Source organism: Egretta garzetta, unplaced genomic scaffold (genome assembly GCF_000687185.1).
Source record: "Egretta garzetta isolate BGI_Z169 unplaced genomic scaffold, ASM68718v1 scaffold499, whole genome shotgun sequence".
Classification (NCBI taxonomy): Eukaryota; Metazoa; Chordata; class Aves; order Pelecaniformes; family Ardeidae; genus Egretta; species Egretta garzetta.
Window position 1 is genome coordinate 123,129 of NW_009260802.1, and position 13,292 is coordinate 136,420.

Below are 13,292 nucleotides of genomic sequence, written 5' to 3' on the forward strand. Positions count from 1 at the left end.
TACCAACTGCGGAAAATTAGTTTAAATCAAAGTCTCCGTCTCCTCCACGGATAAAAGTCGCGTGAATTTAGGAGGCCCAAAGCAGTTTGTTTACATTTGCTGTGTAAAGAGCATGGCAGCCTAATTGCCTGTCTCTTCCCGACTTTGATGTAAGGGATGCTCCGAGAGCAGAGCCAGCAAGCTGCCGGCGCCGGTTATTACGCCGGGCTAATATATTCCTTCCTTATCTAAAGAAATTAACCGGGTTTGCACAAACACGCTCACCTTCTGAGCTCGGAAACAGCACCGCACACCTTTCTCAGCATGAGCCCTTTTATTCTTGAAAATATATTCTGCGGCCTGGCTTAATAACAGAAGGCAACAAATACATCCCACGATTTCCAAACGGTGGGCACTTTTTAAACACACGCACACCTACAGGTCCGTCTTTAGTAACGGCCACGAGGCTTGCTTTCCTACCCCTGCAGAAAGGCGCAGTCACAACAGGCACCGCTCATTTCAAGAAGTAACAAGAATGACGAACGACACAGAGATATTTAGCAAAACCCCCAAGTTCATTACAAATAAACACAAGTTCACCCGTCGCTGCGATACGGTCCCCTGCAGATTTGGCTAGGGAGCACCTATCTGTAGGGAAGGACAGTAACTCCGAGCGCCCAGCCGGACCTCTTAGCACTTGTTACCTTGTTCTCCCACGCCGGCGAGCCGGGGAGCGTGTCTCGCCTGCTTTATTTCCCCGCCGTCGCTTGGGATCGATGGCAGGCTGTAAGATGATTCATTACTCTGAATAGATGACCTATCCCCACACTCTTCTGGAAGGACCTCTCTCAACACCGGGGGAGCCTGCAGCGTTAAAAAAATAAAAATAGCCACAGCCCTATTATCCTTCATCTCGAGAGTTTTCCAACATACATTTAGGCTAATCTGTACTTCACGGTGTAATCTGTTTCCAGGGTGGTTTTGTTAGATGTTAAATTACCTCCGAGTTAAACCAGCGCTGGCTCAGGAATCGCATTCTGCTTTCAAGTAACACAAACTTGGAATTATTTTTTTAATTGCCAGGTTTTCTGGCAATTCTCAGCGCTCCCTGCCTGGTGCGCTCAGGGCAAGCGGAGCAGAAGCGCGTATCGTCAGACAGGCTGCGGCAGCGGCAGGCTGAAGAGAAACCTCTCCGTTTCAGGCAGGAGCAACGAGGCAGGTTAGCCCCCAGCGTTAGCAAGAGCTGCGGCATGAAACACCACCACGGCCGACGAACACGAAGGCAGCCCCAGCCGGGCGCCGTTCCAATTTTAATCCGCGTTGCTCCTGCACATTAGTGAAGTTCGTTCTCCCCTGCCTGTGCACGCAGCCCTCTGCAGCAGCACTACGCAGACCTCCGCAGTTAAATGTATTTTTGATACAAAAAATTAAAGTCAGAAGCCAGTACCTTTACCAGGAGCCAAACGTACCATAAATACAGCTGAGTCTTAAAATAAAGCAAGCACTTCTACGGTTATCATCGCCCTGTGTTACTGCGTGTGGCTTTAGAAAGCTCCTTCAAGAGCAGGAGAAATCCCTTCCCGGTGTCCATTATTTCACAGAGCAAAGGCTTTTTGGGCATCCTCCCCATCTCTTCTTTACCTGTAGGGTGTCCCTCTTGGCTTTGTTTTGTAACACAAAATACAGACTTGAGTCTTTAAAATCTGCTACATTTTCTGCTCCCACTATCCAGTTGTTTAATAAACCAACGGTTTTGTAACGTGCAAGCCTTCAGCGATGAGGACCAACACCTCTGAGAGAAAGCCAGGGTTTGTAACTTATTTTCTGTGTCCTGACCCGAGAGCGTGGAACAGCTTCAAGCCAAAACATTTTGGACTCATGAAAAGAATGTTCCTCTCCTGTATCTGCCCCCTCCTCGTTAACCCACATTTATTCAGGAGCCCAGAAGCGCAACTTTTCAGTCTTACGCAAGCAGCTTGTCGAATTTATTTTTTTTTTTTCTTTCTTTCTTTTAAACTACATACAGGAAGGCTCAGTACAAAACCGATGAGAGCAAGCTGCTACTTCATCCAAAAAACAGGGATTTTAAGTCTCATTTCGTAACGTAAAGAATGCCTCAACTCACAGGCAGGATTGGGAAAACTTTTCCCAAGCAGCAGTTTATCTCAGCGTGGATTTCTCACACCACAAGTACTTTGTTTACCCGTTAGCACGGTTTAACATCATTTAACATCCAAATGGGCACAAACCACCACCACCAAATACAAGCCATCAGCGTAGGCTCAGACACCAGAATTAACCCAGGTAGAAGGAAGGCTCCCACCAGCAGAACCAAAGCTCTGCGTTCAGCGTCACAGGGACCAAGGCGCCTGCGGGGGAACCGACATCTCCATGGGGGCGTGAAGATATCTAACATGCTGCATGAGCCACGCGGGTCTTATTCGTACAGGAGCGTAGCTTGGCTGAAAAGGGTGCTGGATTCCACAGCTTCCACAGCCCAGAGACCATCCCGCGGCCCAGGAAGGGTGCTGCTGCCACGCCAGCTCCCTACGGCTGCCCCATGTCCATAGGAACAACACCCAGTTTTCCTAACAGGGAGGATAGGAGAAATCCATGAGAGAAGAGGAAAAACTGATAGCAAGACGTAAGAGGACAGAAGACAGACATAATTTAGTGATAAGAGATGAGAAGACAGACTGGTGGACAGATTGGAATAGTCCACTCTGTGGACCACTGGAATGGGCGAGCTGCTGGAGGAGAGGGTGGACCTGCTGCTGGCCACCACCAAACTTCTGTGGACCACAAGTGCTGATGGGGATGGAGCTGGCAGACTTGGCAGGTACGGTCAGGAGCTCAAAGCTCCCTCCTGCACATCCACCCTACCGCCTGCTGTACGGTACCATCATCCTGTGGGGTTCTTGACAGATCGTTAAGCTCTCAGAGAAAGAAGTCATCAACACGGGCCAAAAATTCAAACTTTGGAGTTGTAAGTATTTAAGATCCTTAGGTCCAGACCGCTTACAAGTTCACTACTACATTATATAAATCATTATGGTAAAGCAGCTGTTCTGTACATGCACATTGTGTAGAATCACAGAATCACTGAGGTTGGCAAAGCCCTTTAAGCTCATCAAGCCCAACCGTTCCCCTACCCCTGCCATCCCACCACTAAACCCTGTCCCTGAGCACCTCATCTGCCCAGCTGTTAAATCCCCCCAGGGATGGTGTAATTTATATTGATCCTGTTCTGTGCAGCCTGCTTGGAAATAAAGTGTTTCGAAGCAGGGGATGCGTCCTGGCATTACATTTAATCCACTGGACCCACCTAAGTGCTAAATGCACATGTGGGCCACAGTAACACATGGCAACAGACAGATGATTACTGCCTGCATTCACCCATCAAGTTTGTGTTACTGAGCTGTGACTTTGTAAAAGTTTTTACATGCAATTATAGATTTATGTACGGTATTTGTTTATCTGTCACCAGCACAATGATACATTCCTTGCGCATCTCTTCTGCTCGCCTGCATGTTTTAAGGACAGAATACAAATTACTTGTCCACAGACAGAAGTAGTTCCCCTGGCTATTACTGAAAGTGCACAGCTGACCAAAATATTACATCTTCATTATTTGTTTCCAATAGAAACTAGAATATATAATTTGAAACTAGAATATAGCAAAGCAGTTCAAACTACTTTTTAATCTCTCATTAAAAATCAGAGGGAAGATATTTTTTGCAAGTATTTTTTGGAGCAGAGTACGGGGCCAACTCGCTCCCAGCGGCCCTCCCAGTTCCCATTGCCGGGGCGGTGCAGAAGCAGCCAGGACATTGCCCTGCTGCCAGAGCCCCAGCTCCCCTGGCATGGCTGCCGCCGGGGGGGGGGGGGGGCCCTGCCCTCCCCGCACCGCTGGCTGCTCCGGCTTTGCAGCAGAAGAGGTTGGGGCACACACGGGTCTACCAAATGCCAACTTTTTTTTTTTTTTTTGAAAGAGTTTATAACCTTTGGCATTAACATTTAAAAAACCGAGCATGCTACTATTTGTAAAATGCTCTGCATATTCAGTGTACGAAACATAACTCTGTTTTAAAAAAAAAGTAATACATCATTCATGATAAAAAGCTACTAAGCCACAGAGAAAGACAGATGATATAAGCCTTGTGATAAATTCGCACCAGAGCAAACGTGTGAGCTTGTTTAAATAAATAACTGGTTTGAGGGTGGAAAACAGACACCCTCCTGGAGACCTCACAGAGAATGTTTTCTTGGCGGGGTGAAGCGCATTCTCCCCTTACCCACGTCCTGACCGTCTCCAGGGCTGGTCAATGAACGCAGACTGCTTGTCACTCCCCTTAAAGCCCGCACGCCAGACTGCGTGAGCAGCACAGGGCCCGTCTCGCCTTAATGGTGCCCGTTGGTCTCTAGGTGTGATTGATTTAGGTATTGTTAGATGCAAGGACCAACCTGGCCATCCTGCGCCCTCTTGCTGGAAACCAGCAGGCTTTCAAACATCTCTGCCACCTCTTCTGTGAGCCGAACCTGGTGCTTTTGCAAGAACAAGGCATGGTTGCTGAAGCAAGTCTGCAGCTCACCCACGTCCGGCTGCTGGGCTGGCCTGAGAAACAAACCCAAGCACCACCGTTAGCGGGACACCCCACGTACACGAGACCCACGCAGGTGCCACGCTACCCATTTATCTGGATAAGCGGGCCAACATGCCACAGAAAAGCCGTCACACACCATGTCCTTAATTCCCACTTTTTCTTTTAAAAATGTCCAAAGCGGAAAAATGTAAAGAGTCACTCGTAACCTCTGCAGACATGGGGAGGAGGGGCAGGGGCAGTCAGCATCACGTCTGTCCCCTGGGTCCGTCCTGAGGCTCGGGATCAGGAGACACTGAACCTTCCCTGCAGCCCCACGTCTCACCCTTGGGCAGACCTCACTTGCTCCACCAAGCACCCTGCTGGGCACCCATTTCCCCAGGCTTGTCTTTCCCCCCCCGCCCCCAGGATTCTTTTTATTATTTTTGAGCAAAAGTGCCTTTTCTTTCAACACAGAAAATATAAATACTGCAGTCTTGTTTGCCAAAGATGTTTGTTTTTCCAGTTGCTCCAATGAAGTTTCACAAACAGAGGAGTGAATTCCAATTAACTCCACAAGTGTTTGTCCCCAAGAAACCATTCAAGAAATACAACAACATATTAGTGCTCGCAGGCATATCAGCCTCGAAAGGAGAACCAGGTATAGTTAAATAGACCATTCTTCAGTGCTCACAAGTGCCCCGATCCTGCTAACACTTGAGCATTGCTGAGCCTGTAACGGGGAGGAAGGTCTAGACAGAAGCTAAGTAAGAAAGAATGGAAATTGTTTTCATTACTGTATTAAAGAGACCTTAAAAAAAAAATCAATTCTCGCTTGTCCTTGTGGCATATGCACAGGAAAGAAAAAACCCATTTTGAATAACTGTGGTTTATTGTTTTTAAAGGCTATATGCATCTTCCGCTTCACAGAAAAATAATTTGCTTCTCAAAATTACATTCTCCATCCTTACGTGCCCGAGACGCGCGTTGAAGATCGCAGAAATTACTGGCTAAGAGATCTCTGAAGTTAATACGTTTCCATCCCTGCCAAAGCAGCCTGGGGTGGGAGATGCTGTGGACTGGGCGAGACAGGGGGGACCTGGCCCAGGCGCTGCCCAGCAGAATAAGATTCACTATCAGTGAATGAAAAGGGAAATAAATGAATTTGCTTAATGTTCTCATTTCGAGTTGCACGGCTGCTGCCAAGATGCATAAAGATCAGCACTCAGACATCTTTATTTTCCAGTGCGACCGGAGGTCTGGCCCCAGGTCTGCTTTCCCTGCACCAGAGAGGCAGAGCAGACTTGGAGATGAAAGAAAAGAACATTATTGCATCCACATGCAAGTTTTGTGCCGGTGATACCTGGTTTGCTTTTCATCCACTGCTCTACCTTTAGCATCGAGTGCTTTCTCAGGTGGGAGGCTTCCATTCAGCACACTCTGTAATAAAGCCCGAAGCTGATGAAGGACGACTGCTTCGCATGCTTCAAGGTCGTCTTCTTTCAGACTGCCAGCCCGATTACAAAAGCTACAAAATAAAGCAGGTATCACATGCAACGTTTATTTAGAGCCCAGACAGCCAGCATCGGTTTGGAGGCAGAATCTGTAACACACCTCCTGGCTAAGGGGATGACCAGTGGGACAGCCCAGAGGGACAAACACCCGTGACACGCTCTGCGAAAGCTGTGGAACTGGGCAGGGAGGTCAGACCCAGTGCTCAGAAAATGCTGGGTTTAATCTCACACCTTTGCTTTTTGGCAGGGCGAGAGGAACCTGCGCACACCCACGGGGTGAAGCCACTCCATGGCCAAGGCAGCTGTGCCGCAGGAACCCGTCTCCAATGGCAGGCCGGGGGGCCAGGGCGGTTTGGCAACCCTTCCTCCCGATTCCCTAGAAATCCTCTAACCATCACGTGCTTATGAGAACCCCATGCTACGGAGGCCGACATACGATTTCAAATAGAATTACAAAGCCATTCCCAGTTCTTGTAATTAAGGGCCCATGCTGCGGGGGGCACAGTGAGGGCGCTCTGACCCTGGTTTTGTTAACAGGTGGGGTTTGGTGATTCTCTTTGCTCTTTTACCTTGAAGAAATTGTTTTTCTGGTTATTGATGTCTACCTCAGTAAATCATATTAGCATTACTAGCCAAGGGGATGCTCTCATCCTTGGAAAAAGTATTTACTTGGCCTAAGAGATCTGTGGAGCAAGACTGTAAGAAGTGCTACATTTAGGAACGAGTATTTGTTGGAGTAATTTGTGTACGCGCTTCTAAGTGCCATATTTCAGCTCCCTGGTGACATTAAAACGGTGGAAGGGGAGGGAGGCCTCTTAGCAACTAGCAGTGTTTGTTTGCAGGAGCCCGCTTGCTCTTTGCACCGGCCATTTGTCACCGCAAGAGCGCGGACCCCTGGCCCAGCTCTCCACAGGCTCCTGCAAAGCTGCTCGGAAACAGCCTCTCGCCATTGCTCACCTGAATTCAATTAGAAGCGTGTAAGCAATCAACAACAAAATTATTACAAGCATTACATCGGGCATATGGCAGCAAGCAAACAAGAATAGAGGGAATGGGGTTAAGGCAGGAGGAGAGGCAGCTCGCAGGGAAGCGGCACTAACCTGAGCAGCTCCGCTGTCCCCGTCGTCCCCAGGCGCTCGCCCTGGTACAGTGCCCGGCGCTGGGGGCTCGTCCTCACCACCACCTCTTCTATCAACTGCAGCGCGCGGGAGAGTCCCGCCAGCGTCCCGCCGTGCCTGCGGACGGACAGAAACAGGGCTTGAAGGGACCTGAGCTGCACTGCCATCACACCGGCTGGAAAAACAAACGCCCTCATTTTAGCTTTTCACAGCAAACAACAGCAAAAGCCACATTGCTTGAGCGATGTAAAAAACCAAAAAAGCACATGAGCAAACAAACCATTCGGGGGGAGGGGGGGGGAAATCAGCCAAGGCCTGAGATGCTGCATTGAAATTACCCTGCCCCGAGCAGTTTAATTCCTTCACCTCCACAATCGGAATAAATCTGTTGACCACCTACAGGTACGGGGACATAACTGGGACCTCAGAGGGGTTTTGATGAAGCTGCACCTCTATGATGATGCAAATCAGGACTTAAAACACTGAAACAATACAGCAGGCTAATCCTCGAACAGAGGTGTAAATGGCTATTCAGGTCCGGGCCGGCTGCCTGCTTTGTTGGGGACTTTCCAGGCCAGGTCTCCACCAGCAATGCCCCAGCTGGGCCTGCGCCCGCACAGCCCCACAAGCAAAATAAAGATTTTCTTTTTTCCCCCCCTGCCCCGTATGTAGAATCCAACATATTTATACAGTTAACCTTTGTTTACGCTCCCTCGAGTGAAAAGCTCCGCGCACAAGAACAGGCATGGTTTTTGCAGTCCTGTTAAGCTGTACCAAAAGTTGTGTTTTCCACCGGACTGTTGGGCAACAGCGAACAATTAAGCGGGAGCTGCCGCGCATTTAGTCGAGTTTCCAGACATTTAATAAGCAAAACAATACCAGGGAGATCACATATGCAGTTAAACAGTGCTTTTTCTTTTCCCCCAGTCTTACAAACCCTGTATTTTAGCGGCCGGCTCGTTTCCCATTGTTTTCCTCCCGCTGGGTGGTCCTTCCAGGGTGCCACTCGAGAGGGATACAATAATAAAAAGGGAAGGGGAAGGAAGGGACACCAACATAAAGAAAAACAAAATGTATGACAATCTGCAGCAGGCTACGGATCAGAGGTCAGCAAACAAGAGGTCCTTCTCTTTTACAGGTTGCTTCCTGGAAACAGTCTGATTAAGCTGACAGCTTGAATTATGTGTTACATTTTGTAATGCACAATCCATCTGTGCTAAGTCCTCTTCAATGCAGCTGAAGCAGCACAGGCATAAGCTCTGCCTTTTTCCACCCCCTCAGCACAGGCCTTAAAATAGTCATCATCTTTCTCTGCGCTAATTCTCCGAGACCCTCTGCCCCCCCGCTCCCGCTCCCCGGGTTTAAGCCCTTAAAGAAAAGGCCGGGTGCTGTAAGGAATGGTAAGAGGATACGGAGCCTTTCACCTCCGGTTCCGCAAAAAAAAAAAGGCGCCCAAGGACGGGAGCTTGCGGGTGGCTTCACCTGGCGGGAGGGAAAAATCGGGTGCCTCCGCAGAGCCGCTCAGGCGAGCCAGGCAAGCCCCCCGCTCGCCAGCGGGCTCCTGGGCTGCAGACCTGAACGCAAAATACAGGGGTCAGGCTCTTGCACGGGGCTAAAGAGGTGCGGGACAACCTCTGATTGACCCAGCAGCGCTCCCAAGCACGGCATTGAGTTATTAAAAATGATGATTGCAGAAAATAAGGTAAGCCAAACCGCAGCACCCTGCTGCGAGCCACGACCAAGACGCAGAGCTCATACCAACTAACCTTGCACAGCAACATCACCCTCCTCTGGCTAATAACCTGATAATGTTGTCATGATAACCATTCCTCTAGCTGGCAAAGGCAGTCTGAAATGAGGCTGAACTCACCCAGAGGTAAAATACAACCTGCAAACATTTACTGGGGGGGGAAAAAACAAAAAAACAAAACTTCAAAAAAAGACAATGGTATTTCTGCAGTAAGCTAGGAAGGGCATTTTTCTCCAAAAATACAAACTCGTGACTTCCTGACGTGCAACAAGGATTTTGTTTTGCCTTTTGAGTGAGCTATGACCCCTGCACACGAGAGCCCCTTCCCCCCTCCGTCACTAATGTCCTAATTTCAAGTAAGGCACCAAAAGCGTACCAACGGCCCAAAGGAGGCAGGTGAGGAATGGCACCTCGGTCAGCTGCCGCAGCAATGACACCGCTGCGCTGGGAAAGCCCAAGCTACGGGTATTTTAGGTTAAGACAACAAACATAAAATAGTTTTGCAGGATTTCTGCATATTTCTTCAACCTGTGTAGGAATTTCCTAAGGGAAGAACCACATGGACTGAAGGCACATGGCAAGAGCTGTGGTATTACTCACTGAGTTTGTGGCACAATATATTCAGACCAAAAAAAGCTGCATTCTCCTAGTCTGTGTAATTTATATAATTGAAATTCATGCACTGATTACTTGGAAACCTTTCCCCCAAGCTTTTCAGCTCATGAATTATTTTGCAAGGCTCCAGCATGCCCACTGCGTTTCACGTGCACTGGGAAGACGGACTCAGGAAGCCCACCTGGCTGTAAGCACAACTAGGGAAAAGGATGCTTAAACCCCCACGAGACCTTCCGTGCCTGCCACGTTTGAAATGTTACCTTTGTTTTAATTTTCAGGTAAAACAAATTAAAATATCCATCTTTTCTGCAGAAACAGCCAACAGCGGCGGTCCCACTTCCGTGGCCTTGAGAAACAGAGGTATTCAGCTTGGCATAATGCGAGAGGAAACCTCCGCATCGCGGTCTCAGTCGTGCTCCGGAGATAACGTGAGCAGTGAAGCCTTTCGTATAATTTAGCCGGGCTTCAAGAGCATTGCACAATATTTTCATCAGCTTATGAACAGCGAGGCATCGCTAGCATCGACAGGGAGAGAACAAAAGGTTAAATTACCATCGCTCAGCTATGACTTCTCTAGCAAAGGCAGACACTCTATGCAACTTCCCTACAAAGTGTTATGATTAACAGGTGTTATACAAAAAAAACCCTGGGTAAAAGCTATTTAGATGTAAATTAGATGATGTTTCCATAGCAAGCAACAGTGACGCAAACGTGAAATTATAAAGTTACAGAAGCGTATATTGATGGCCACTAGTTTCTGCTCAACTGTCATCTATTAAAACACAAACTAATACTGAGATCAGTACCTAAGGCAACGTGACCACGGACATAGGGAGAAGGGATGTGTTGAGCAGATAAAAAAGCTGCAAAGCTGCAACCAACCAAAAAGGAAAAAAAACCCCAAACCCAAAACCAACCAGTAAGAGAGTATTCCTTGCTCTCCAGGGGTTAAATTGCTGGTTTCTTTCATAGGTGGTCTCTCCCGAGCCCACAGCCACCACCTAACCACCCGGTAGCCAGTACCGAGCTCCCTGCTCCAGCTGGGAGCATTTTGCATGTGGGTAGCGCCCGCGCAAGGTAGGGAGACCCAAGGGGAGCAGCACCCGCTGGAATACAGCCCGTGCCCGCAGAAAAGGCTTTCTTCAGTGTTTCTGTTGCAACTGGGAGCAGGAAAACACTGGTGAGGAGGGAGAAGGGTGTTGAGGGTACCGAGGACAAGGAAACAGAAGGGTGCCACCAAGGGAGAATGGGCAGAAGAAAGGCAGCGTTCGTAGGTCACGGAACTGTGGGGTCAGGCCGGGGTGAAGGGGGAGGTGGACGTGAAGCACTGCAGAGGGAACCAGCGGCAAACAGACTGTTGGAACTAAGAGACAGGAGGTCAAAGCAGGAGGGATGCTCCCGCAGCAAGGCGGCATGGCAAGGCAGGGAGCCAGGAAGGGATGGCGGCCGTTGGCATGGGGCCCCCCCACGTGGACCAGCAAACCTCGCGGACCATCTCGCTGTGGGTACTGCCCAGCCAGCACGGGGATGTGCTTCCCTGTCTTACGAGGGCATTGCAAGGCCAAAAACTCAGCCGTGATTGATATTGCAGCTGATGCTCTGCTACTGCAGTTGGTGGGGATAAACCCCCACCGCCTTCGCACAGCAGCAGAGGCCAAGCCATGCACCTGTGTCACACTTTCCTCATTCTTTGTTCTCCATTTCCAAACGAAATGCTCAAGAAATTTAACCAACCGGGTATCTTAATCCACACAAAATATGCTGGTTTGTAAATTTTAAGTACTGTTATATAAACTTGTGGAAATAAGATTTGTATACATTTAAAGAACATCTACTGCGTTTTAATAACAAACATATCTACCCTGTCCAAGTCTGACCTGAATGAGTCACCTGAAGCCATTTAACCACTAGCACAGAGGTAGCAAGATACTAAGTGGTTGAGTCCCCATCCCTGGGGTATTTAAAAGCCAGGCAGATGAGGTGCTTAGGGCCAGGGTTTAGTGGTGGGATGGCAGGGCTAGGGGAACAGTTGGATGATGATCTTAAAAGGCTTCCCCAATCTGAACGATTCTGTGATTCTAAATAAATAGGGGAGAAGTTTGCCCACCTCTACGCAAGCTTTAGTGCCATGCATCAGCCAAGCTGTGAAAACAGCCTCCAGGGCACCTGCTAACGAATGAGTACCCAAAGAATAGCTAAGGACATACCCGCCTGGTGCAGTGCTGACCAAGGGCTCCTCCTGTGCTGTGGGAGGGTTTGGTGGTTGCAGCAGGGAGCCCTCCGCAGTGTGGGCATCCCTGCCCCACTCCCGGCCGTCCGCTGGCAAGGCCATTCCCTGCAGCATGCCAGGAGCACTCGGCATCGCCTCCTCAGCAGTCGCAGGGACAGGGAGCTCAGTGCTGCTCTCCCAGCTTGCCTCCTTACTCAGGTGAGGCTTTGGTCCTGTAAAAAAAAAAAGTATTCCCAAACATTAGCAGGACCAAGGAGCACATCACAGCGTAGGGAAATAAGCTAAGGTTACCTATGCTCTTTGTTCACCTCTCTCATGGGACAGCATCCCTCTGCCCTGCCTTGACTTTGGGTTTCCCTGCCCACGGCCCCGTGTCCTGCTGTGCTCCCCTCGCAAGGGGGAGTCCGGGGAGGCCCCAGGCCCCCACACTCACGCCTTTTGGCTTTGCAGCCCCCAGCGGGTGGGGAGACAAACTCCTCAAAAACCATCACCGGCACAAAGACCGGCTACTTCACCAAATCACCTCTGGAGCAACCATGAAACAGAAAAGCTGGAAGAAGCTTTTCTAATTGGGGAGGAGAAAGTGCAGCTGAAGAGGGCTACTATCGTACACATTTTATAAACCTCGCAGAAGAAATACATGCTTGGAGGCTTTTAAACTCTGCACATCTAATTGCCTTCTCCAACAGAAGAGAGTACAGGGCTGAATCACACTTTAAGACAACAGGCACACGCTACTTATCATTTTATAGAATGCCAAAAGTTCATGGACCAGCTAGTGCTGTAACAAATTAGTATTGCTACAGAAATTCCCAGTTTTCCATAAAATTCACCATGGGTCTAAATTAACCAGCATTCGCACACCTGCTAACGCTACAGCACCAGCATTTCTGCTCATCTTGGTCACGAAGTTTCACTGGAACCAAATTGCTTAAGGTTCATGCCAAACACCAGCTGGTGCCAGGATGGGCTCTCTTAGCCTCGTTTCTGAATTTGTGAAGCAACCATGTACCACAGAAACGTCACTACTGCGCTCGCTGAGAAACAAGGATGGAGACGAGTGGAGTTTTTATCTCCAGTTTGCGGAGTGCAAAGGAAGGGGCCATTTTCTTGCTCTGTTAACCTGAGGGAAACGGGATTTCTTCCTTCCGACGTTTGTGCTGCCACTGCCGAGCAGCGGCCAGGGAGCAGCAGGAGAGGATGGCAAGGGCCGCTCTGCGCAGAGCGGGCGGCAGAGCCCGCTCGCTCCAGGTACGGCACAGCCAAGCGCCTGCCTCAGCTGCCATCATTTGCAGCGTGGAAGGTCAAGCTTAGGAGAGCCAGAGCAAGGCAGACCCCTCCGCACATTCAAACCTGATGGCATTAGCCTGCTCCCTTCGCAGCACGCGTTTGGCAGCTGACAGGCATAAAAAGCCCCCCAGGCCGTCTGAGGTGATTACCGTGCTGTTTGACAAAAGGCTCATTTTGATTTTGAGCCCCACTGTACAGTGTCTCTGAAGGCAGAGA

At 49.3% G+C, this 13,292-nt stretch overlaps 1 protein-coding gene across 19 annotated transcripts in view; it reads right to left on the reverse strand.

Annotated features, from left to right (window-relative positions):
- KIZ (kizuna centrosomal protein) overlaps positions 1-13,292 on the reverse strand; it is a 58,447-nt gene that overhangs the window by 31,076 nt on the left and 14,079 nt on the right. For 16 of the 19 annotated variants that reach the window (XM_035902233.1, XM_035902220.1, XM_035902232.1 and 13 more), the window contains 5 exons: positions 11,764-11,998; positions 7,174-7,308; positions 5,923-6,087; positions 4,444-4,594; positions 684-843 (listed from right to left, as the gene is read on the reverse strand). In XM_035902233.1, the coding sequence (XP_035758126.1) occupies positions 684-843; positions 4,444-4,594; positions 5,923-6,087; positions 7,174-7,308; positions 11,764-11,998 (846 nt within the window). Of the gene's footprint in view, positions 1-264; positions 462-683; positions 844-4,443; positions 4,595-5,922; positions 6,088-7,173; positions 7,309-11,763; positions 11,999-13,292 lie in introns of those variants that run through there. The other 3 variants (XM_035902231.1, XM_035902230.1, XM_035902234.1) reach the window with 2 other exon arrangements.